This window comes from Zootoca vivipara, chromosome 2 (assembly GCF_965207765.1).
Source record: "Zootoca vivipara chromosome 2, rZooViv2.hap1.1, whole genome shotgun sequence".
Classification (NCBI taxonomy): domain Eukaryota; kingdom Metazoa; phylum Chordata; class Lepidosauria; order Squamata; family Lacertidae; genus Zootoca; species Zootoca vivipara.
Window position 1 is genome coordinate 41,215,643 of NC_142584.1, and position 26,752 is coordinate 41,242,394.

Sequence of the window (26,752 nt, forward strand, 5' to 3'; positions counted from 1 at the left end):
TCTTCAGAGGTATTCCCACGTATGGCGTGTTGCAATAATTTAATCTAGAGGTGACCAGAGCATAGACAACAGAAGTTAGGTTAACTCTTTCCAGATAGCGGTGCAGCTGGGCCACCAGCCAAAGCTGATGGAAGGTACTCCACGCCACAGATGCTGTCTTAGCCTCAGGTGACAGCAATAGATCCAGAAGTACCCCCAAACTGGGCACCTGCAACTGCCCTAATCCACTGAAAAGTAGCTTACTTTTGAAACTATATGACAGTGTTTACAGCACTTTAACATTAGCAAACAGGTCCTTGCCCAAGCCTTGCATTCTACTTTTAGACAAGGGGCAGAAAGGAGACAAATGATGTTTGTGAGCAAGAAAAGTTACATATTTATACTTTTTTTTCCAGCTAAGCATGAGAACAGAGGATTGGCTTGATCAACAGTGTTTGTGCACCTGGGAATTCAGGGTGGAGGAAAAGTCAGAATAGGCAATCTTAAATGCTCAGTTCTGTACCAGAAAATTATGAGAATGTCTTCAAAACATGAAAAAGGTGCTGAAGTTATTTTTTTTTTCCCTTTTGTATTGGAAGATGTTCATACGGAATATAACATTATTTTCATCTCCTTATTTTTTCTGCCACTTGTCTGAGTTCATCCCAGTGTTGACTTTGGGGAGTTGCTAGGTGCCTTGAACATTTTGTTCCCTCTCACAAGACTCAAGCCTGAACTTTTATCGTTATTCAACTCCGTTTAATGACAAGTCTTTTGGATTTGAGGATTTCTGAAGGCTTGATTTTGTTTCAGTCAGGATAAAGTGAATGACTTGACTCAGGTTTTTGGGAAACTTCTATATGTGACTCACGCTGTATGTAGTTGACTTGAGAATGAATTCCGGGCAAACGGTGCGGGAAGAGAAAAGCTTTTGTTTTCATTTGTCGGCGGAGTTTGGAGACAGGAACCAAACTTGGTGAAATTTATGCGCCTCTAGGCACAAATCGGGGAGCATTCCGCCCGTCATCCTGAAACCCTTTCCTTAAATTTTATTTATTTTAATTGCGGATCCTCAGATTGGAACATTTACTTCCCAACAGCTCCTGGGAGACTCGCTTCCAACTCTCTGAGAACAAAGTCAGGCTGGCTGGCAAGTTCAGAAGCAAATATTTCCCAGTTCCAATGGAAAGGGGAGAGGAGGGGCGGGGGAGGGGGTGCGGCGGAGGGAGGGAGGGAGCAGGAGCTGGCTCGGAGCTCAGCTAGCAAGGCCTGTGGGAGCGCAGAGACGGAGGCCTGGCTTGGCTGGGCAGAGCACTACAGCGGCTCGCAGGCTCTTCCATCCACCAGCTCGGCTCTCTGCTGAGCCTGCCTAGGCTGACAATGAATGGCTGCTGCTAGTGCTGCTTGGAGGGCTAGGGGAGCAGAGCCCCTCCATTGAGCGACATCTCCTCTCCCCCCTTCTCTTTGCGCAGGTGAGAGCCACGTCGCCCCCTCCCTTCCATGAGACCTCGCCACTCCAGGGTTGCCCCCCACCCCACTCTTTTAAGTCGGGGCACCCACCCGCCACCCTCCTTCCAATGCATGCACCCCTCCCCCCATTATCCCGGGTGTTTAAACTTTCCTCGCCCTCGCGAAGCAACCCTCAAACCTGCCGGGTTCACCCAAGGGGGGCGGCGGGGTGGGGGGAAGGAGATCCTTAAAATAGCAGCTGTTGCCTGTGCCGATTTTTTTCCCAGGTGGAAGAGGCCCCCTTTAGCAGCCCTCCCCGTCTCTCTCTTTCCCCCTCCGTCCCCCTCCCTCCGTTGCACCCCAAACCGGACCCCAAGGGAGGACCTTTGCGCCTGCCTTCGGGGTGTGGAGGGAGAGAGGAGCTGCGCCCCTGGGCTCCCCTGCTAGGCCTCCTTGCAGTTGGCGACCCCTTAGGAAAGTGTGTGTGTTTTTTGGGGGGTGTCCCCCTTACCCCCCACCCGCCTTCGTCCTCCTCCTCCCCGGACCTCACAAGCAACGTGGTGGCGCTCGCTGCCTCTCCCCGGCCTGCGCCTTCTCCTCCGCACAGGCTGGCTTGCCGGGAGGGCGCGGGCTTCCCCTCTCCGCAGGCCTGTCCGAAATCCCCCGACTTTCCCTGCGGGGGCTTTGTCCTGCTCCTCCTCGCCTCGCTTCCCCCCGAGCCCGGCCGCCTAGAGGAAGGGCGCAGCGGCGGGGCCACCCTCGAGGGAGAAGTTTCGAGTGGGAGCCCCTTGGCGTTGCCAGGCGAAGAAGGCCTGGCCGGGCGGTTGGCTTGGAAACCCGGAATTCGGTGGCTTTCGGAGGATGCTTTTGGGCCACGGTGGGGGAAGGGGCGCGGAAAGAAAGCGACAGAGAGGAGAGGACGAGGGGTGCTTCCCTTCCTCTTCCTCTTCCTCTTCTAGCGGGGGGAGGAGGTGGGGAGGGGGCAAAATGTTCCTTTTCCTGCAATGGGACCTTTCTGAGTTTAAAAATGGGGGGGAGGGTATCAGGAAAAAAAAAGTTCGAGAAACGAAACTTCAGAAACTTTCACTTGTGGGGCAGCAAAAGTTACGATCGATACTGATTCGAAGAGACCAGGCTGGGGATTGGGGGGTGGGATTATTAACTGTTTTGGTGTGCACATTCACTCGGAGATTGCAGTATTACTCTCTCGCTAAGATTAATGGGAGTTTACTCCCAAACATAGACTTGGTTTACAACTTCCTGGGGTGGCGGGTGGGGAATTAAAGTTTTCAGTGGTTGTTTTGAAAGGGGTGGGATTATGAGTATTTTACTTGGGTTAATTCCTTATGCACGTGGTAAGGGAAGGAGAAGGTCACAATGTGGCTCTGACTTCAGGATAGTTTTTGTTCTCTTAAAGATACTTGTGGAGGTGGTGCAGTATGTTCCTGATAAATGAACATTGTAAACAAGTTACCACTGAATAGCTCACCATATGTTATTTGTTTTCTTAAGTCTTTGCTTTTCTCTCTCTGGATTCCAATTTGGCCTTTCCAAGTGCCAAGTTTATTCTACCAGAGGACACAATTGTTGTCTTGCCAACTTGTGACTTCACATCAGAGAAGAGTTGTAGTGTTAATTTTCATAAGCAGGTGAGCTATTCAAAAATAGTGCATGACGACTTTGCTGCAAAATTGCCTCTGAAAAGAGGAAGACCACAGGTATATGGCATTGTATACATTATTAACTGAGCTCAGAGGGGCCTCTAAAAGTTCGATCCTGCTGTAAATTGCAATAGCATCTTATATAGATTAAGGCTTTAATAAGAATATTTTGCCACAACTGAGGTCTGACTAATGGGAGGGAGACTCTCCCCCAAAGATTACCTTACTGGTGGTACTTGAAGCTGTGTATTATAGTTAGCAGTGTTGTTTGCAGGCATAGGCAACCTTGGCTCTCCAGGTGTTTTGGAAACACAACTCCCATGATCCCTAGCTAACGGGGCCAGTGGTTAGGGATCATGGGAGTTGTAGATCATATTTTTCAGAAACCCTGTTCACATTATGTATGGCAGACAGGTGTCAGTGATATGGTCTTGGTGAGTCTGACCCTTGCTGAGTTGCAATGTTGGGCCAATTTCTCAGAGAAAACTGTCTGCTGTGACTTTGATATACTGTATACCCCTTAATTGTAAATCTGATTTGAGAGGCCAAGTGCTGTGCAACTTCCATTTATGCCACTATCAGCAGAAATATTTTAAGATCCATGTGTAGCACTGAGCTCTTCTGTTCTAAGGGGTTGGACAGGAGGGCTAATGCTGAGTCTGGGATAATCAGATGGCACAAAATATCAGCTATTATTCCAAATATATTCTTGTCAAAAGATTTGCTCCCTGGGGCATGACAGCCATAGATGAATTAAGGAACCATCCTTCTTGCACCCTCTTCGGCAATGAGGAAAGGGGACACTGAGGAGAGATGGCACTGTTAATTCAGTGAGGTCTGACAGCAGTATAGTTCTACTTGCAGATTTGAGCTTATCTTCCCTGAGCAAGAAACCCTGTGAAGTCATGCCATCACTATACTAATGACTTGTAGCTCTACTTCCCCATAACATCTATGTCAGTAGAAGCTGTGCATGGTATCGTTCTGGAGCAGCTGTCCAAGTTAGGGGAGGTAAGCACCGCTTTGCAGTGGTTCCAATCCTACTTTGATAGTAATTTCCGGAGGGTGATACATGGGGAGTGCTTTTTGGCCCTGTCGAGCCTTCAATGCGGGGTTCCTCAGAGTCTGATTTTATCCCCCATGCTGTTCAACATCTACATGAAACCACTGAGTGGGGTCATCCAGAGTTTTGGAGTATGTTGTGAGCAATATGCTGATGACATGCAGCTCTACATCTCCTTTACATCTGCAGGTGTGGCAGTGGAGGTGTTGGACCGTTGTCTTGCCTTGTAATGGACTGGATGAGAGCCAATAACTGAAGCTCAATCCAGATAAGACAGAGGCACTGTTAGTGAGTGGTTCCCTAGGCCAGATGGATGGGAGGTTGCCTGATATTGATGGGGTTACACTCCCTTTGAAGTGGGTATGCAGCTTAGAAGTACTTCTGGATCCGTTGCTGTTGCTTGAGGCTAGGTAGCTTCTGTGGCACAGAATGCCTTCCAACAGCTTTGGCTGGTGGCCCAGCTGCAACCCTCTCAGGGCAAGAATAGCCTAACTTGTGTTGTCTATGCTCTGGTAACCTCTAGGTTAGATTACTGCAACATGTTATATGTGGGGCTGCCTCTGAAGATGGTTCAGAAACTTTAGCTGGTGCAGAATTCAGTAGCTAGGTTGCTCACTGGGGCAAAATGACTTGAGCACTTGCTGCCAATTAGTTTCTGGGCCCAATTCAAAGTGCTGGTTTTGATCTATATACCCTTAAACGGGCTCGGGACCCCAGCACCTCAAGAACTGACTCTCCCCATATGAATCAACCCAGACCCTGCAATCATCACATGAGGCTCTTCTTCATATGCATCCTCTGCAAGTCTAGAGGGTGGCAACACGAGAACAGAAAGTGTTCGGGTTCAAGCAGGTGAAGATTGAGTAAACTGGTTCAGCAGACCTGAACCAACTGGTTCAGTTCCAGTTCATGTATGAAAACTTGCTCGTCATTTACATAGGTGGAGATATTCAGCAGTGTGGTATTGGATCCTGTTCTTAACTCTGTATGGTTACACATACTGGATAGAAAAACTGTGCAGGATGTTGGAACCTAGTGGGGCGGATACACAGGCAAAACACTTGGTGGTCTGGATTATTTATCCTAAGAGATGTAATAGGAGTGAATTAATTCCTTTTAAGAATTCTGTTCTCTTGGTAGTATCCATCCATCCAGCCCTATGTTTCTGGATTCCCTCTTTATTGTCTCATCGAGAATAAGGACACTGGGAGGCTGCTGGACTATGTACTAACTGTCTGGGTCCCTTTAAGCCAAATTATCACAGAAGCAGCCTGTTTGCCAGGGATCCTACTGTTTAATCAACAACTATTTGCATCCTGACCCATAGGTCAAAGGTTAGAAAGATTGGGTTTTGACCACTTTAATAGGGACACAGACTGCTGCAGTGCTGAACCATGGGGGAAGCATTTTGCAGTGCACATACATTTATTCCTCTCCCTGCCTATTTCCTCCACTTAGCTGTAAAGCTTCAGTCTCTGTCCTGCCTTCTGCTTTCCAGACAGAGGGCAGAGTATGGAGGACAAATCCAAAATGTATAAAAACTCTCCCAGTTACTGGTTTCCTATATACATGGTAAATTCTGGTTGTGGCAACTGCATGTATCATTGCAGTGTTGTTGATGGGCTTTTTTTTAAAAGGTAGAACCTTATTACCTGAACCGTAATGACTCTCAAGGGGTTTGTGTGTTCTGTTCACGTTCATTGAAAATTTTCTGATAATCAAAGCAATAAATAGTTGGTTTGGTGTTGAATTTAAATCCCTAGTTCTGTGAAATTGCAGTGCTCCAGATTAGCGGGCTCTGGCATCCATTGTGATCTTTGGGGATGTGACGTTCTTTTGTAAGGAGGCATATCTGATGGCAACCCTATCTGAGCTTGGGGTATTGTCCTATTCAGTGGCTGTAGGGCCAAGTGCTGACAGAGAGCTTAATGTGTTAATATGGTTATACGTATAATGATGCATGTTACCAAAATAAATTGCAGATGCATTTGTGCATTGAATATGATTTTCAGTTTTGGCTGTTTCATCTTAAAATTGTAGAACTGGAAAAGATGCAGGGGTGGGCAGAGTATAGAAGGCCTTTCACATGAGAAGAATGTAAACCTACTGAGAGCCATTGGAACAGATAACCAACACCTAGGTGAGAATATGAGTCATTTCTGCAAATCACAGCTAGATTGGAAAAATCTGTTTTGTTCTTTCACTTATTATAACTGATGGGTTCACTTATTAAATTAACACAACTGCCCTACCCCCACGGTACAGTGCCTTGTGATACTGCTTTGCTACAGAAACAGGATGAAGAGCCAATGTATAAGTAAGTTCAAAAGAGGACAAGAGCAATTTATGAGTGATAAAAATATAAGCAGATGCCATCTAAGATGATCCGGGTAGTGTGTCATTTTGCTGAAAGAGTCCGTAGTCCTGAAATTGCTGAAGGTTGAAAAGAATACAAGAGCAGGTTCCTTATTAATAAGCTGAGCAGTTAATGTTCCCTGTAGCAGATTTTGGGCACACCCAAGATGGTCATTTGTACATTTGCCCTAGCCTAGACACTTAGAAGAATTCTGCTGTAACATATGAATAATATGGTTATGCAAGAGTAGTAGTTTTTTTTTCTAATGTAAGAAAATAGTTTGAGGTAAAACATGGAGCATGGAAGTTGGCTTTGTTCCCTGATGAACAAACAAAGAGAGAGAGAGAGAGGAGGAGGAATATTGGAATTTGACAGGGAAGAAAAACTAGATTGTTTACTTTATGAGATGTTTGTGACTTCCCTGTGATGGAATATACACATCTCACACAGACTTTGTAGGCAAGAAGAAATTTCAAACAGGCTGGCAGAATTTTCCCTTCCTGTGTGGCCAACAAGGAACCTCATTAGGTGATGAATGAGAGAAGGATCTTGTCGACTTTTTTTTTCTTAAAAAAAAAAACCTGGACTGCTGAGAGGTTAGTAGCCTGAGTTTTTATGTTGGCCATAGAGGAGGGCTCTTTTCCTCCATGGCTAGCATGGATATATAGAATAATATATGATAATAATTGCCCAATAGTAACTTTTGTAAACTTACTTACAAGGCTGCTCCTGTATATCCTGCCATCCTCCCAAGCATTTAAAGATGGCAATGCCTAGCCACCATAGTGTGTCCTTGGAGGATGAGTCTGTCCAGAAGAAGGATGATCTTAAGAATACAATGAGGATGCAGGTGTGTTTGGAGTCTCGGACAAAGAACATGTAATAGATTGAAGCCTCTGAGTGGCCCTATAATGTCTCAGTATGAGCTCATGGTCACAGGTCAGGTTGTCTATGTATAAACAAATAAGGCTCAGTCACCAGGGTCTGCTGCTGGTTGGTTATTTTTGCAGGTTCTGTGCTTCTCCTACTACTTTGGTTCCTGTATTGATTCAAGTGTAAAAGGAAGCCACAAAGTCCTACGCATTAGTTTGGTTCCTGTTGGCTTTGCCAGAAAGAAAGAAAGGAAGGTAGAAGAGTGTTGTGTCGGTGAAACAGTGAGGCATTTGTTTTATACTCACAAAGGTTGTGTAGTCAAGGGAGATATTATGTTGTTGCTGTGACAGACTTGGGTTTTATATACACAGAAAGAAACTTGGGGCAGGAAGAAGCTAGGGGATATTAAGGGCTGTTGAATTATCTTTTGCCAACCATGGCTGGAGTCAGCATCATTTGGGGGCAGGGGGTGAAGTCTGGTGCTCTCATATTACAAAACTTAACATCTACTTGCCTTATCCTCTTAAATAACTTACAGCATCTCTCTGTGTGTTCTGTCAGTAACAAGGAAATTAACGATCTTAAATATGGTAGTAACTTCTAAACCTGGGAGACAGAAGCAAAAATACTCTTCTTCGTGAACTGTGCTATGGTCACTGTCACTAAAGTATCCAAACACAAAAAGTTCTGTGATTTATGCTGCCTGCATAACGAAGAGACCAGCCCAAGTGCCAGCAGGATTGCAATCCCTCAGATACGTGGCAATAACTTTCTGAGGTTACTAAATTGCTCAAGGTTCTTAGAGCGCTTCTTCAACAGAAGCATTGGGTTTCGTGAGAAAATGCCTTTCCTTGTTCATCTGCATGGCCCATTCCTTTTAGTGCTTGCTTAGAAAAATGTACCGCTGAGTTCACTACTCCTTTAAAAAAGTTTATTCGTGCATTTTCCAGTTTATGAGTTCACTACTCCTAAGTTAAGAGTTCTGTTAGAGCACATGATTACCTAGTCCAGTTTCTTGCCTCCAACAGAGATCTCAAAGCAGGGCATCATGGAGAGAGCCTTCCTCTGAAGTTTGTCCCCTAGCACCTGATAAACTAGAGAGATACTGGCTCTGAATATGGAGGCTCTGTGTTCACTATTTACAGCTACTGTACTTCATTTAAGGCAAGTCATTTCTGGAAATAACTTGCCAGACTTGCTACTCAAGCCACCCAAGGACACAGGCTGATCAGACTTCTTGTAGGCTGTAAGCAGTTGGTACCTATCTGCAAGGCTGAATTTCTGGTTATAATCTTTGCTATGGGCCTAACCCTTGGGTACCTTTCACAACACACAACTCCAGAGAAGTAAGGAATTTGGTATCACTATAAGCTATCCTGCTTTATTGAGCAGAAACCCTTAATTGATGGAAGCTTTGGTCATTTGATTCCATGATATTATTGGGGGTTAATGAAGAATTGTGGGCAGCTGCTGTGTTATGAGTCACATGGTACTCCCAGACCTTGCCTCCCATTCCCAACCCCAACAGAAGCGTGTTAATGGGTTTCCTGCCCTTGAGTTGTTAACATGTGTGATGAGCCAATGTGAAACTGCTCTCTGACTTACTTTTACTTTGGTTTGCTGGCATCCAGGCCCAGGACTTGAAGTTAAGGCTGTCAGTTGAGCTATATTTTAATTGGCCTTTTGCTCACTAAATTACTCCAAAAAGAAAGAGGGGGAGAGAGAGATCTTCTCTGCTTCCAAGGCAACTTTGAGATCTCTTGGGGGCAAAAGTGAACTTGCTTTTGTGAGAGCCAGGCTGTGAAACTGATGGGGGAAATCATATTTTTTTTTCTGATAAGTGTATCCATAGAAATGAGAGAAGTGAAATGTGTTAGCTCATAAAAATACTAGGTGATTGTGAATAGTTCCACAAACCACGACTGAGTAACTGAAGCCTCATTAATGTGCTTGCTAACACTGGATTACTCTGAGAGCAGAGTCATGTTCCCATAGGGACTTCCTTGGTGGATAAGTGCTTTGCTGCCATAGCACAGAGCAGAATAACATACTGGAGAAGCTATGATACAAGACACACTCAGCCTACTCTTCAGTCATTTCAGGCTGATATGCCACTGATCTTTGCCCCAAACTATTTGCTTTCTAGATAGGAAATATCACTGAGATTTAGCCTTCATTTCTCTATTTCAGAGACTGGCTGAAGGTTAACAGTGTGGGACTCTCAACATGGGAGTCACAGGGCAGTTACTAAGGAAGGTGAGAACCAGTGTAGTGGCTAGTGCATTGGGATTAGACTGGGCAGACATGAATTCAAATCCCCGCTTTGCCACAAAAGTCACTGGGTGACTTTGGGCCAATCACTATTTCTCAGCCTAATCTATTTTGCCAGGATAGGGGTTCGAAATTAGCAGGGCATCAGGCGCATTTTGGGCCTAAAGATTCTCCATTTGCGAGCACCTCAAAAAGTCTGGTTGCCATATTTTGCACCTGGCTGACACTCAAGGATTACTGAAATGTATGTGCTTTGAAGCCTTAAAGTATATGTTAAGGATAGTCAACATGTTAAGGTGCTTAACAATAAAGAGTAGAGTGTTTTGAAAACTGAACCATGGTACCAATATTTTTATTGTAAACAACAAATTAAACATGTATTAGCAATTTCTGCTAAGAATTTGATATTAACAATGTGTCACTTATGTGAATTGTGCATTAGTTTATGATTATCAAAAGAATAAAATAAAGAGTGTTGCTGATCCATCACCCACCCATGGCAACTAGGCATTCTGTTTTGGTGCCCACAACCTAGGTCCCATGAGACATTTGGCTCCTAGCTTTTCTATCACAGTTTCTAACACTGAACTTGTGAGAATAAAAGTAGGGGTGGGGATGCCTGATGTATGCCAACCCAAGCTCCTTGGAGGAAGGGAGAGGTGAAGGGAGGGAGGGAGGCAATCACTCTGTGCAAATTCAGAAAGATCAATGCCTCACCTTTAAAACCCCCTTTAATGTCTCACCTTTTAAAACCCTTTAAAAAACCCCATTCCCAAAATGAAGGTGTTCCATAGGCAATTTATTGGAAAGGACATGGAAAGCCAGAATTCCCCATTCTTGAACTCTAAGCTGTCTTAACTGTAACATTACCTTCTCCCACATATTTCCAATGACATTACTCCAGTTAACCTAACCACACATAGATTTTAATCCTACATTCCTGCAGACTGTCTTGATATCTGAGCACTGCTAAGCATGAGGGATCCTTGGTCACACTGGAAGAAGAATCATAGGGGTTTTCCCCTGGCAGCCCCTGGGTCTTTTATTCCATAGTTCACTCTTGCTTTAGTGTACTGTATATAAATCCTCTCTGGCCCACTGGCTCTGTTGCACCTTCCCTTCTGAAGAATGGGGAGGTATCAGATGTCTAAACCAGGTGGCTAGCATGAAGGTACAAAAGAGCAGAGGCTTCTTGAGTGACATTAGAATAATGAGAGGGGGGGAGATAGAGATTTCTTATACTGAATGAGTCTATTCTAGGATGAGTTGTGAGTTAGTCCTGCTTAACAGCTGCTAGTTGAGCCCTAGCAAATGATAAGCTGATTAACTTTGTCACCCTCAGTTGAAGAAACTCCAGTACTATAGATGGCAACTATTTGTCAGAGAGTGGGCCTAATAGTTAATGATCAGTGAGCATCTGATGCTCTGCAAGAAGGATGGCTAACCCATGGCCCGAATCTGGTCCAGCAACTCGCAAGAAATGGCCCCTCTAGCCCTGGAAACTTTTATCTCCCAATCAGATCAGGAGATCTTTGTTCTGTAGAGAGGAATCTCTAAAGAGCTGACAGAGCATTTTTTCTCCTGATTGAGAGATTTTAAAAATCCCTCTGCCTGTCCTTTAGAAAAGACATCTGAAAATCAGTCAGCAGGCTCTTTTATCTCCGATTTCAGAGCTAAGCAACACAGTGTTGAGACTGGAGATAAGCCCTCCAAACTGAAGCCGTGGAGTCTACCTCTATTGTAGCTAACCTTTCAAATTCCAGGATAGGAGTTCACTGGGACCTCCTATATGGAAAGGCTGTGGCAAGAAACTGTCTGTAGGCCTCTGTTTTGGCATACCAGTTAAAAAGCAAGAGTCATGACATGGGAGTTCAGTAAGTGGATAATTTAGAGCCTTAAAGGTTTTATTTTTTCCTAATCTGGTTAGATAGCTTTGGAAGAGGGAGAGTTTGATGAGGAAAATAGCACAGTTAATGTATGGTTAACCCTGGTTCCAGTTTTTGTTTGGGGGTGTGTGTGGAGCTGCTATCTTAAAAAATAAAATATGCATTTCATTTAGTAAATTCATATCTCCATACAGGTAATACAAAACCCCAAAACAAATGTGTTCCATGCTTAAAGGCAAGCATCTATGGAGTTCTTATTTGGGGCACAAGAGTTCAGATTGTACTAGACCTAATAATGTACAAGAATTTATACATTATTTTGATTTTTTAAGAACCCATAAAGTAATACTTACCAGTAAATATACACCAGCACTGAAGAGAATACAGAATGGTTCAATTCTGTTTGCTAAAAGATACAAACTTAAGCTAATTCATCTGTCTTGAAAAAAGCGTAATGATAGGTTTAAAACAGAAGTTGACTTGAGTATGTTTTTCCAGCTAAGTGATACAGCCTTGCTGAATCAATGACTCAGTCGCACAGAATTAACACAGAAGCTATAAAAGATCAGAACTACTACACTGTCTAGTTTGAGTGCCTGATACTGTACACATATTTTGTGGTGTGAAATTTTCTAGAGTAGAAATTTGGCTTCTTTAAAGCCAAATACGCCCTAACAATTCCCTCCGCTCCTCCTGCCTCCTAATAAGGAAGTTTCGTTGTCAATTTGAAGAATAAAGGTTAGGGCAAGGTTTAGCTCCATAGCAGCAAGCTTAAATTTTAAACTATTAATACACTGTAGATTTAACTACCAGTACTCAGAAGGAAGTAGTTCCATTTCAGAATTAATGCATAGACTGTCAGCAGTGAGTGATGTCTCTGAAATACCTTTCCACTCTTTCAGTAAAGAACTTCATGATCTGGGGCAGTTCCCCAAGGGGGGAGGGAGGGGGCTCTAGTTTCTGATGGATCTCTGCTAGAGACAGCAAAAACTGCTACAATTTCAGCTGTTGTGGTGAGAAGCCTGTGTTTTGTTTCTGCATCCCATTTTGGAAATCAAGGCTCCAAATTATATTCCCTACCTCTTTTAAGGTGCTTAAAAATACAGTAACCTTCGAAATAAAATAGGCAAACCACCAACATGCCCCCCCCCACAAAGGCAAATAAATCCCAGGCAACAAAAGCAGACAACCCCTCCAAACAAACAAAAGTCCAAAAAGTTAAGCAAAATGCACATTCAGACAAATAGCTAAATGAAAAGGTAGACGAAGCATCCCAATGGGCAGACCAGAGGCATTATGAGGAAAAGGAGGGTAGAATATCTTGATAATGCCTATATTTTCCATCCAGTCCAGGGACATCCATGGGGTGTTTTTTTGTGTTTTTTAAAGTCATTTTCAAAAATGACGGGGCAAGAGGGCCTTGGTGAGTACAAACAATCTGAGGTTGCCATAGTGTCCATGACCACCACCTTGGGGGTTCCACAAGCCTTACACTCATTCTTGTATTGTTCAAATCATTGCAGAATATGTCTTACTATGTAAACCAATATATCCTATCTGAAACAGAATAAACCTCTTAAAGATACACTGGACCAGCAGGTGTGATAGGATTCCCCCTTCTGCTCTGCCTCCTGTTGTCACCCTGAACCCCACCCATAATTTTGAGGGTCCCCCAAATGTCCAGAGCACATGAGGGGCTTGGGGGGGGGGGTGCAGAGGGAAGAAAGAGTAAGTCCCATTTGTGCAAACAGAAGTCTGTGAGCATGTGGGGGCATTGCAGTTAGATGTCGCCCACCACTTTTAAGTAGCGCTTTGTTCTGGATCTTAGGCAAGTCAATTGGAAAATCGTAGGTTTTTTTGCATTTTTGTGGTGTTCTGATTTTTACTTTATGAAATATGGCAACCCTATGTAAGCTAGACACAACCAGTTTTCAGCCCCATCTGCACTATATATTTAAAGCAGTGTCTTAACATGTTAAACAGTTATGGCTCCCCCTCTAGTACAGTTTGTTAACAGTCCCTGCTCCTGCCAACCTAGTAGTTCAAAAGCACGCCAAAGTGCAAGTAGATAAATAGGTACTGCTCTGGCGGGAAGGTAAACGGCGTTTCCGTGCGCTGCTCTGGTTCGCCAGAAGCAGCTTAGTCATGCTGGCCACATGACCCGGAAAAACTGACTGCGGACAAACACCGGCTCCCTCAGCCAGTAAAGCGAAATGAGCGCTGCAACCTCAGAGTCGTCCGCGACTGGACCTAATGGTCAGGGGTCCCTTTACCTTTACAGTTTGTTAATGATGTTTAGAGTTGTTAAAGGTAAAGGGACCCCTGACCATTAGGTCCAGTCGTGACCGACTCTGGGGTTGCGCGCTCATCTCGCATTATTGGCCGAGGGAGCCGGCGTATAGCTTCCAGGTCATGTGGCCAGCATGACAGAGCCGCTTCTGGCAAACCAGAGCAGCACATGGAAACGCCGTTTACCTTCCCGCTGTAGCGGTCCCTATTTATCTACTTGCATTTTGACGTGCTTTCGAACTGCTAGGTTGGCAGGAGCTGGGACCGAGCAATGGGAGCTCACCCCGTCACAGGGATTCGAACCGCCGACCTTCTGGTCAGCAAGCCCTAGGCTCAGTGGTTTAACCACAGCGCCACCTGGGTCCCTTTAGAGTTGTTAGGAAACCCCTATTCCCCTCAAGAGCTACAATTTCCAGGGTTCCCTGGGAAAGAGGGGTTGATTATTAAATTGTAGATATTTGAGGAGAATAGCTCAATAAAATTCATACTAGGGATTTTTCATTTCCATGCTACACAGATCTGCAAAATTTTCAGTTTTTCAAAAATAGGCAGTTCCTCAAACTGCTAGTAATGTGGGACACTCAGTGCAACTCTGCATGGGAGGTAAAATGTGAGTTCTGAGCTGCTCATCCCATCTCCAAATGCCATTTCAGGCACTGTTTTGCACCCAGCCTTTAGCATGCATGGGGATTTTAAAAAGCAGCAGTCACAGTGCAGTATCTCCAGAGCTCATCTTGTGTGTCCCCCACCTCTCTCTCGCTCTCTGCAGCCTCACAAAGTAATATGTTCCCTCAGTGCGCATTGTGACAGACACATTTTAAAACTAACTAGGGCACCTCTTCTCCTCAGTAAAAATGTACATTCATTTTTAGTATTTAACATTCCACCCAGCATTAACTTGCCCCCACAGTTGGCAAGTGCGAAGGAATAAAAAGCACATGACTGTTTTGTCTGTTTTTAGCACAAGCTTTCATTTAAATTCATAGTGTTTCTTATCTGCAGCACACATGCTGTTTGTCTTAAACAGACAATACCCATGATTCAAAGCTCCCTGTGCCCTGGGAGGGACGGATCCATACGCTCGCTCTCAGGGTTCTGTCCCTTCTTAGAGCTGACAATAGAGAAGCCTCGCTGGGCTTGTGGATCAGCAGTGCTGGGTTGAAGCTTGTTTACCCCATGTGGCTGGCAGCGGGAGGGGGGCGGAATAGCAAAAGCTGCCACTTCTCATTATAGTTTGTGTCTGCATGTCTCTTCCAACACAAACAATGTTTCGCCAGCTTAGACAAACAAACACAAACCTTTCCTGGCTAATGAAGAGCTATGTTTTAACCTTGTCGCTTTTCCATAATCTGGACAGTGCTTGATAATATGAAAATAAACATCAGAGAAACAAAATAAAAAAAAATTCCTTCAGTAGCACCTTAAAGACCAACTAAGTTTTTATTTTGGTATGAGCTTTCGTGTGCATGCACACTTCTTCAGATACCACAGAAGTGTGCATGCACACGAAAGCTCATACCAAAATAAAAATTTAGTTGGTCTTTAAGGTGCTACTGAAGGAATTTTTTTTTATTTTACTTCGATCCAGACCAACACGGCTACCTACCTGTAATCAGAGAAACAAGTTCTGAAGTTTCATATGGTTATGCTATAATACCTGTGACTGCTAACTGCTGAGTGTTATCAGCATCAGGCTGGTGTAAAAGGGGTGGATGATTCAATAAAGACGTTATGCACATTATATATTTCCTGATTGCTAATAACCACAGGACTGTAAAAGGTTTATTATATGCAAATGATCCCTTGTGGTAGTAGGTTGCTGCTACAAGTAGAAGCGGTGCTGATCACTCCTTCTAGCACATTCAGCATCCATGTTTTGCTATAATAATATACAATATATGCCCACTGACATACAGTATATATGTTATTGGGTATTCTTCACATGCCATCTGCTCATGTTTCTTTCTTGCACGAGGAGGTGCCCAATCACCTGCATCCCTAATTTTGTGCTTCTTTATGGTTTTGAGTTTGCTAGTTGTTCATTTTAAGGGGGAAAGTCCTGTGTAAGTCAAACACACAGTTGTGAAAAGAATACTGGCCGGCCAAGGATGGAGTAGTAGATATTCTACAGAACCACACTGAAGGATGTGTCCATTTGCGACAGTTACTGGACCCATCTTGATTTGCCAATATTGGAACATAAGCCCCACTTTGCAAAATAGATAGGCACCGCCTTTCCTCATACAGTTCACAGCAACTTACAGAAATAAAAGAATACAGTAAAAGCAGTACTGTGCAAAAAAGAGCAAACAATGAAAGCCAGCAATAGTGCAATTTCAGATCAGTTGCACCTGGCATTTTATTTAGTCAGTCTGGTCTCTGTGGTCAGTTTGGATTTAGAGGATGGTGGTTCGATTCTGGAAACAGAATGAAATGAACTTTAGGTTCTTTCAAAACCAGCAAAAATTCTTGGAGGACAGAGACATTTCAGCCCTCAAGCGCCGATGCTTTGCCCTCATTGAGCCCTTAATCCCAGGATTATTATTTCAAGTTTTTTGTTTGTGAGCTACTAGGGTTATAGCCCATAATCACATTTGTGAGCTGTTCATTGGTCACATCTTTGCCCTCTATTCCTGGTTTACTGTCCTCTAGGATATACTGTATTAGAGAGAATTTTAAAGGTGCTTAATATAAGCCCCGCTTGCCAAGAAACAATCAGGTGCACAATTTAAGGCTTCCAGTTGTTCCTTTTCAGTCACATCTTTACAGGCTGCACACCTGACATCAGGTGCAGGGCAGCCACTACTAATCCATGATTCAAAATATATGAAGAGCAACTATTTGAAGCTTAGCCTTACAAAATAGCCTAGCTGAAAGGCTTCCTTTGTTGTAGAGTACGCAGTTCTGTTTTTCAAGTTACAGTACTGAATTTCTTTGCCTTTTCCAAGGCAAAATGTTGATGGGCCAATACCTGTGGAAGTTGCACCACATGTCTGCTATAACAATAGGGTGGAAGCATGCTTAAAGGGAACATAACATTTTCTTTTAATGGACAAGTCGGTCAGTGGACTTAATGCAACATTGGTTTTAAAAGGATGGGATTGGGAAGAGTGTTGGCTGAGACGTCTGCCCTGAGCGCTTGCACCTCTCTGGCCTTAATGACATACTTCCTCTTCTGCTCGCATTACCTGGCCAAGAAAGAAACTTGCACATTCAATATCATATCTTTGTTTATATCCACATTATGGCCTGAGGCTGTCACAAGCTTGGGTATCCAGAAGTTTTCTGCAAGGAGGGGTTCTTTTCCTATTGAAAGTAGGCTTCCCTGTCTTCAAGACTTGAGCCCACTCTCTATTAAGTCACTCCCCACCATAGCTGTCAAGTTCTCCCTTTTTTTTTAAGGGAAATTCCCTTATGCTGAATAGGCTTCCTCGCGAGAAAAGGGAAAACTTGACAGCTATGCTCCCCACTCAGGTGGGTATTTTACCTTTCCCCCCCTCCCAGTGGTGTGTACAAATAATGCTTAATCAATGCAACCATAATGAACTTATTCCATTAACACAGACTTCAAAGCAGCTACAGTGGAACCTTGGTTTTCAAGCATCTTGGAAGCTGAACTATTTGGAACCCGAACACCGAAAACCCAGAAATAATTGCTTCTGTTTTCTAACACGCCTTGGAGGTCGAACTGCTTCCACTGCAGGGTTTTCCATTTTTTCAATGGATTTTGCTGACTGCCCATTGAGCCTTGGTTTTCGAACATTCCGAAAGTCAAAAGGTCTTCCAGAATGGATTACGTTTGAAAACCGAGGTTCCCCTGTATTGTATTTCCTGTCCTCCCTCCCCCCCCCCCGGTCCACTATGCAGAATTCCAAACCCTCTTCTTGTCCCACTGATGCCTCGCTGTGTTTTATATGTGGGCTGTTTTAACTTCCCTCATGGTGGGGAATGTGTCTTCTCTATGCCTGGCTTCATAGCATTCTTAGTTTATCCAAAATTGCTAAGCCAGTCGTGGGCTTGATGTGTCACAATACTTCTGACTACTGAAAGCTGGAAAAGATCTGTAATGGAATGATGTTGCCATTTCTAGAAATGGCACATAAAATAGTTGATTGGGTGGCCAGCGTATTTCCCCCCCCCCCCGCCACCTTTTCAAGGTAACCCTTCCTTCACCAGACAGTATGAAGGGGGACCTACCAGGGTGTAAAAGGAAATGGATGACCTTCTCTTCCCTTTCCCCGATGTTCCCCCTTTTCTCATGTGTGCCTTTCCATGCTGGACCCATCTACAACCTCTCTGGCTCCTTCTTCCCTTTGCAGCTCACCTACCCAAGTGAAGAGAAGGAGAGGATGGCCCAGATTCTCCAGATGGAGATCCCCAACTTTGGTAACAGCATCCTGGAGTGCCTGAACGAGCAGCGATTGCAGGGCCTGTACTGTGATGTCTCGGTGGTGGTGAAGGGCCATGCCTTCAAGGCACACCGGGCTGTGCTGGCTGCCAGCAGCTGCTACTTCCGGGACCTTTTCAACAACAGCAAGAGCACGGTGGTGGAGCTTCCTGCTGCTGTGCAGCCCCAGTCCTTCCAGCAGATCCTCAGCTTCTGCTACACCGGCCGCCTCAGCATGAACGTAGGCGACCAGTTCCTGCTAATGTACACTGCTGGGTTCCTGCAGATCCAGGAGATTATGGAGAAGGGGACTGAGTTCTTCTTGAAGGTCAGCTCGCCCAGCTGCGATTCCCAAGGCTTGCACACCGAGGAGGCACCTTCCTCTGAGCCACAGAGCCCCGTGGCGCAGACCTCCACCTGGCCCTCCGGCAACACCCCCCTGCCCCTGGTCTCTCGCGTAAAGACGGAGCAGCAGGAGTCAGACTCTGTCCAGTGCACATTTGTGGTTAAGCGGCTCTGGGAAAGCAGCCAGAAGGAAGGGGGAGGCGGAGGTGGAGGTGGAGGTGGCAGTAACGGCAGCCGCAAAATGGCCAAGATCTCCTCGCAGCAGGAGCTGAGTGGGGGTAACCGGCAGGCTCAGCAGCAGCAACAGCAGCAGCAGCAACAACAACAGCAGTCTCAACAGCAGGGGGCGCTAACGGGAGGCGGTGGAGGGGCAGGCGTGGTCAGTGGCCCCAGCACATCAGACCAGACGAGCCCTGGTACCTCCAGTGCCTACACTAGTGACAGCCCCAGTTCCTACCACAATGAGGAAGACGAGGAGGAGGACGCTCCCGAGGAGGGCACTGACGAGCAGTACCGGCAGATCTGCAACATGTACACTATGTACAGCATGATGAATGTAGGCCAGACGGGTGAGTGGCGAGGGCAGATTGGTGACGGACAACATTCCTCTTCAGCTTCTTCCCTGCAGGAAGGGAATTGGTTCAAGTTGCTCACCTGTGATTTGGTCTTTTTTTAAAAAAAAAAATCATTGCAGAGATGCATTATGGGGGAAGTAATTGGAGGCTGGGAAAATGAGTGTTTTTAAATTGTGTGTTAAAACATTTAGATCTCACCCTTCTGGTGCAAGAGCGCCACTCAGGGTGACACACAAAACCTTAAAACCTGCAATTCTATTAAAACAGCAATATAAAACAAATCGACCGAAGAGACTGGGCCTGCAGTTGAAACCAAAACATATAAAAGCCATACAATAGAAGTCTGCTGAATTCAAGCAGTCTTCCAACAACGGGGAAGGCAAGGTTGCCAAGGTTGCTGTTTCGATCCTTTTATGAGACAACTGCATATTCCTGCATTGTAGGGGGTAGGACTAGATGATCCTCAGGGTCCATTTCAACTCTACAAATCTGTGATTCTAAGTGCCAACCACACTTCATGGGACCGGGCATTCCATAAGCTGGGTGCAGCCACTGAGCAGGCCCCCATCTCTCATCCTACTCAAATGAATTTTCACTCTCCAGGGGAATTTATGGAGTTGGATTGGCTCAGTCTGGGCCTCTTCACGTTTTACAACAGAAGTATGTACATGACGCAGGTGGCACTGTGGGTTAAAACACAGAGCCTAGGCTTGCCGATCAGAAGGTCGGCGGTTCGAATCCCCGCAACGGGGTGAGCTCCCGTTGCTTGGTCCCAGCTCCTGCCAACCTAGTAGTTCGAAAGTACGTCAAAGTGCAAGTAGATAAATTCCCGGCTCCGGCGGGAAGGTAAACGGCGTTTCCATGTGCTGCTCTAGTTCGCCAGAAGCGGCTTAGTCGTGCTGGCCACATGACCTGGAAGCTGTACACCGGCTCCCTCGGCAATAGAGCGAGATGAGCGCTGCAATCCCAGAGTCGGTCACAACTGGACCCCACAACTGGGGTCCCTTTACCTTTATGTACATGAATGATATTCATCATGTGTCCACTTCTGCCTGGTGAAATGCGAGATGAGGGCATTGTCACCCACCCCTTCACACAATACACAGCGGAAGGGGCTGCAGTTGGCCTTGACACCCCATCTGGTGTTACAAAGTTTTCCATACATTAGGTAGTAGTGGAAAATTGCTATGTACATTCCTGCGTATAAGACTACTTTTTAACCCAGGAAAATCTTCTCAAAAGTCGGGGGTCATATTTCTTATATGGCGAGTATATCCCAAACTCTATATTTTAACTGAAAAGGTTGGGGGTCGTCTTATACGCCGGAATCTTATACGCCCAGTCGTCTTATACGCCGGAATATACGGTATTTTAGATGGCATGTAGCTGCCTCTACTGTAATATGTGAAGCACTCCCTGAGATATTGAAAGCTGCCCCGGGGGGCAGAGTGTCTGTATTGAAGAGTCATTTACTTCTCTATTTCTCACAGCCTTAGAATCAAGCCTGGCTATCCTTGCACCTTGGAAGTGTGGCTTGCAGGGAAGAGAGTGACTAGGGCTTTGAAACTGGACTCTAAAGAGGGAGTGAGCAAAGGTGATCTGGGTTGTCTAAGGGTTAATTCCATGGGTGACTTTTACCTTGGGTTCCAACCATCAGTATGGCCTTGCTTGTCCATGTGGGATAAGGCTGTCTTTGTGACTCCTAAGCCTCTCTGTTTCTTCCCAGTCCAGTTTCCCATGGCCAAATACTCAAGACTCTTGAGATTTAGTCAGCAAAAATGTGCACCGCAAGGAGCAGACGTAGCAAGGAACTTAATAAGAACTTAAGAGCTCTGATGGATGAGATCAAAGCCCATATAGTCAGTGCTCACACAAACCAACCAGATGCCTAGGTGAGGTCTACAGATACAGCAGGAGGGCAGTAGCACTCTCCCACTCATGGTCCACAGCATACTGTCTCTCATATTAAACACATAGCGATTATGACTAGTAGCCATTTACAGTCTTATCCTCCCATTAATTTGTTTAATCTTATGGTTAAGCTTCATAGACCTAGAACTATCATACATGCCTTAGTGACTCCTGAGCTAGACTACTTCAGTTGTAGACTCTTGAGCTGGCCTTCTTGTATAATACTTGTATAACATACTAAGAATTTCATAGAATCACAGAATCGTAGAGTTGGAAAGGGACCACAAGGGTCATCTAGCAATGCAGGAATCTTTTGCCCAATGCGAGGCTCAAACCCATGACCCTGAGATTAAGAGTCTCGTGCACTACTGACTGAGGTATCCCTGCAGTCACTGGCTGCTAATTTATTGCCTTAAACAGCCACAGTCCTGATCACAGGGAACATATGACCCATCTACTGAGGATGCCCTGCTGAAGTTTACATCTTATATGGAGGACAGTTCAGCATCCACAGGAAATCTCTGTTTGAGTTCTCGTATTCAAGAATGCCTTCCCATTGGCTGTGCATTTAGCCTTCCCCACTGCCACTTTCACTTTCAGAGGCAATTTAGGACTTCTCTAATCTCCATTTGATAGGTGACTCATTACGTTTGATCTACTCCATTTGTGTGTTTGTTGTGTTTGCTAGTTGTTTGTACACCATTTTGAGAAACGGTTTATAATCAAATAATAATAGGAGGAGCATTAGTAAAAATGTGCTGTAAGCTGTAGCATCACTTTCAGACACAAGCCTACTATGCAGCCTTAAGAAAGTTGCTCTTGTCAGACTCGCCAACCTTCTTCCCAGTATTTAATAAGGCTATAATAATACTGCATAAGGGGGGTTGTTTTAAAGATGGCTGTGAATTTTTAGAAAGCACTTCAGGAAAGTGTCCTATAAATATGATGTACTATGCTCCTGACAGGTTCCTGCTTGAGATGAGCAGTGCAAACAGAAACATAAAATCATCCAGGCCTTGTGGATTATGGATCTTTTGCCACCTGTCAGCTTTTCATCTCCCTGCATCCCATTGAATAGTGTGGATCTAACTGGAGATCCCCGTGGCAACAACAGCAATGAGCTCTCCCCACTTTCACTTTTATTGAAAAGATAAAAACGCATAAGCTTCCAAACAGCTTTCTGTTCTTGTGAGAGGAGGAAATTGTTTTTGTGCTCCCATCTTTGGGAAGACTGCAAGTTCCATAAATCCAGGAGGGCCATATGTGAATCTGAACCACCTGCATAAGAATTGTCTTCCAGAATATATGTTTGTAGTGGGATGTCACAGAGGTATAATATACTTGTTGAGATTCCACAACTTCAAGCTTCATTCCTTGCTTGCTTTTCACACATTTTCTTCATGTTTTCCCTCCTCGCCTCCCTCCTCCTTTTCGCCCAGCAGAGAAAGTGGAAGCGCTGCCAGACCAGGTGGCCTCCGAGTCTCGCAACCGGATACGGGTGCGGCAGGATTTGGCTTCACTGCCCGCTGAGCTCATCAACCAGATTGGAAACCGGTGCCACCCCAAGTTGTACGATGAGGGGGACCCAGCTGAGAAGCTGGAACTTGTGACAGGTAAGATAGGTGCCTCAGCCTGTTGGGGTCAAGTGGGCGGTGGGGCAGTGGGCGAGAATGTAGGTTTCAAGCCAGTTGCAGTCAGGAGGAAAAGTCTGGATTGCTTCCTAGAAATAATCCCAGTCTGGTGGATTAGGGCCTTGTTGGCAGAATAAAGTGGCAGTTTCTCCCACCAAGAGCAAGGTGATCTTGATTGTTAGCCTACAAAATACTAGAAGATCCTTCAGGTTCAGGGGGTTTCCTCTCTCAGATAAAAACAACAACTAGTAAATCAGGTACCACAGCTCTCGTGGTTGCAGGTTGCAAGCAGTAGTCAAGAGGGTGAGGCTGCCTGAAGTAATGCATGTGTATGTTACATAGAAGTTGACTGGGCCCTATGCATGCACATGGCCTCAAGAGTCTGATTAGGCCTTGAGATGATCCTACCAGGGCATCCCAGCTTCCAGCCCCTTGTACCTTTGTTCCATGCCATTCTCTGATCAGTTAAAAGGAGCTGACAGGGACCTTGCCATGCCTCGTTGCTTTAGACAAGGCATACTCCACGAGCGCTGTTTTGAATTAGCAGGAAAGACTTCAAACTCCTGATCTAAAGACTATTGGAAAGAAAGCCAGAAAAACAGGAAATCAGTTTGTAAATCTTGCTTCTGAGCTAATCCAGCTTTTGGCTTTCCACCGCCCCGCATTGCTGCATCTCTTACAGGCTGGTGCCGGATAGGAAGGAGAGAAACTGTGTTAGATACCCAAGCTAAGTAAGTCATATCCAGCACATGCTATATCCCACTCAGAGCTATCTTGGGGGATTTGGTTCCTGGTGTTGGCCTTTCCTTTGCACGTGCCAATGTACTTGCTCTGTCTGCACTGAGGGGAGTGAGTTGCTCAATAGCCCAGCCTCTGCTGGGACCAGCAAGTCAAACTTTCCTTTCACACAAAAGTGAACTTTCTCAGGTATTGCTTTGAACCTGTCTTTCCAACAACATCCGCAATCCACCGAAGTTACTAGCCACAAGCACGTCCCCAAAATGTCTGTATAAATTCGGCAAGAGCATTAGAATTGACCTTGCCTGGATCAGGCCAATGGCCCATCCAGTCCAGCATCCTGTTCTCACAGTCGCCAACCCGATTCATTTTGGAAGCCTGCTGATGTGTGCTCTCAAAAGCCGCTTGTGCAGCTGTGTTTACAGGATGGGACCAAACTCACCCAGGAGTTAATAACTGTTAGCCAACTTTGTGCTTGCCATGGTTCTACATGGAGTTGGAAGCTGAGAATGGCTGGATGGATCCCATTATAATTGTTTGTTGTTGCTTCCAGAAAGCATCTGGTACTGCACACAAGTAATTAGTTGGCTTATGGGTCTGCACCCAAGTTGAAAGCTTGTTGTTTTCACAACAGGCCTTGTCTCTTTTCCCTGCTTAGGTACCAACGTGTACATCACCCGGGCACAGCTGATGAACTGTCATGTCAGTGCTGGGACACGACATAAAGTGCTTCTCAGACGACTACTAGCATCTTTCTTTGACCGGTGAGTGAGCCTCCCAGTGTGTAGGAAAGGGGGAAAGGCTCTGTTTTGCTCTGTTTCCAGCCCCTTTTTTGCCACACTGTTTCTTTCTGCTTTAGAGGCAGGACTTCAGGAGTCCTGCCAGAGCAAGAGGCAAGGCAGGAGCTGGAACGGATAAGGTGGGTGGGCAGGGAACAATAAGATGCTGCCAGTAAAGGGTTTAAATGCTTTCTCTTGCTCACCGCTTGCTAGGAACACCCTTGCCAACAGTTGTGGCACTGGAATCCGCTCCTCCACCAATGACCCTAGCCGGAAACCCCTCGACAGCCGGGTGCTGCATGCTGTGAAGTGTGAGTGTCTGCCTTAATAGATCCTTCTGTGGTGGGGAGGGAGCTTAGGAGTATATTATTACTGCTTTCTTGAAGGGCATGAGGTGGGAAATTTTAGCTGTGTGTCATATGGTCAATAGGCAGAATATCCTATTCCACCCTATCAGAGCACCCAGATCCGTAATGATTCCAGCAGTGGAAGCAAATACAGAGCTGGAAGCGGGTCCTTTGTCTCACTCAAGGCTGTGGCTTTAAGATTTACTGTGCTGTGAGTCGTCGCAGGCTTCCACCAGCATCTCGGGGGTCTTCGCTGGCTTGGGCAGGCGCTGGTGTTCGGGTTCCCGAGAGGCGAAGAGCTGTGAGGATATTGATTCCCAGTTGCCACTATAGCGACCCTGATCCGGGCTCACGCCCTTCCTCTCTCCCTCAGTTTATTGCCAGAACTTTGCCCCCAACTTCAAGGAGAGCGAGATGAATGCAATTGCTGCTGATATGTGCACGAACGCGCGGCGCGTTGTCCGCAAGAGCTGGATCCCCAAACTGAAACTACTGATGGCCGAGGGCGACACTTACACCACCTTCATCAATGACACTGGCAAGATGGAGCCAGACATCATGGGGGTGGAGCACAGCTTCGAGACGGGCAGCCATGACGGTGACGCAGGCACCTCCACCGAGGGCCTCCAGTAAAAACATGCCCAATCTCTTTCCCCCACCCCCAGTCGATGGTTTTTATTTCCTAATTTGATTTTTGTAGAATCGTTTTCCCACCTTTATTTCATTTCTTCCCTCTTCCCCCCCCTCCCCCGTCGTTGGTTTTTGTTTTTGTTTCGGCAGAGGAGAAAGAGCATTGTGCCTTCTCCTTTAAATATATATATATATATATACATATATATATATTCTTAAACATGGGCCTTGCTTCCTCAGGCGCCACAGGTAGTACGAGCTCAGAGGGGAGGTCCTGCTGCTGCATTGGCAGTTCTGGCTGGCATTTTCTCCCCCATCCCTTCCCTCTGCCCTTGTTGTGCTATAAATTGTTCTTGGGTATATTTTAGTAGATTTTTTAAATTAAAAAAAATACCAAATCCATTTGCAAATGGAGGCCATGATCCAGGGAGGTCTTATCCCAGAGTGCTGCCTCTTCCTTCATCAGCTCGGGTTCTCTCCAGGCAGGTCTCTCTCTAACTTAGACTGATCATCGTCAAGCCCAGGCATCCCCAAACTTCGGCCCTCCAGGTGTTTTGGGCTACAATTCCCATCAGCCCTGACACCTGGTCCTGTTAGCTAGGGATCATGGGAATTGTAGGCCAAAACATCTGGAGGGCCGCAGTTTGGGGATGCCTGGTCAAGCCTTTTCCTCAGGTTCATACCAGAGAGTGGGAAAATCCTAGTGCCATGATAAATGCGAACAGGGAAGGGACTGGACCCCAGTGCTGTGCTCATGTTATCCTTACTCTTCTTGGCTTCCCTCCACTCTTGCCTAGGTATGTTCAGGTCTTGCACAGCATGGCAATTCCACTCCTGCCATTCTGAGTACACTCCCTTTTCCTTACTCTATTTTCTCTCTCTTTCTCCCCCTCCCTCCCGCCCTCTCAGACACCTCCCCTTACTTTTTCTGTCTTCTAGACCTTATGTACCTTCCCCATCCATTATCTGTCTTGGAGGTTTTGACCAGCCTACCCTACTGAACTAAGAACATATACGGGAAGTCTGTTTGGCAGTGCAGCCCTTCCATATTTTGAGTGCCACACAGTCATGAAGGGAACAAGGAAAGTTCTCCCACACACACACACCCAACACCCACACACCCCGGCAAAAAAACCCAAATTATACATGCAGGCCTAATGTAGCTCTGATACCTCCAATGTTTCCTAAGCCTAGTGTCCTCTCTGAGGTGTTTAGTTTAAACGTGGGGTGCAATGTGCAAACTATTCACTTTTCAGCCAGTCTGTGGAACAAATAGCAGCACTGCTGATTGAAATGCCAACCTTTTCTGCCACTTCAGCTAAATTGGCTCTAATGTCACAAGGTTTGGGAATCAGGTTTTGAAGAAAAAGGAAAGCCAAGGGAGAAAGCATCACGTTTCCTCCCCCTAGAAGTGCCAGAAGTTACCCAGTATGCAAGGCTGCCTTTGACCTTAGCTCCCCTCCCAGCACCAGGTAATGAATCAGTGTGACATTTTGCCTCTTTCCTTCCCCTGCTCCCTTAGTGATGCTTCCGAGTCATATTTGGTGCATAGCAGAGGAGCCAGCTCCTAGCGACCGAGGTC

At 45.6% G+C, this 26,752-nt stretch overlaps 1 protein-coding gene across 3 annotated transcripts; it reads left to right on the forward strand.

Annotated features, from left to right (window-relative positions):
* The first annotated feature begins 1,260 nt into the window (after positions 1 to 1,260).
* NACC1 (nucleus accumbens associated 1) lies at positions 1,261 to 25,320 on the forward strand. 3 transcript variants are annotated; one of them, XM_035104898.3, is made up of 6 exons: positions 1,261 to 1,451; positions 18,147 to 19,128; positions 22,485 to 22,658; positions 24,073 to 24,178; positions 24,407 to 24,504; positions 24,914 to 25,320. In XM_035104898.3, exons 2-6 carry the CDS (start codon positions 18,177 to 18,179, stop codon positions 25,171 to 25,173), a joined length of 1,590 nt encoding a protein of 529 aa, XP_034960789.1. In that variant the 5' UTR covers positions 1,261 to 1,451; positions 18,147 to 18,176; the 3' UTR covers positions 25,174 to 25,320. The 3 variants fall into 3 exon arrangements, with proteins under 3 accessions (XP_034960789.1, XP_088517857.1, XP_088517856.1); XM_088661731.1 differs by having other exon boundaries at positions 1,313 to 1,451; positions 22,488 to 22,658; XM_088661730.1 differs by lacking the exon at positions 1,261 to 1,451 and adding an exon at positions 6,182 to 6,292.
* The last annotated feature ends 1,432 nt before the right edge of the window (positions 25,321 to 26,752 follow it).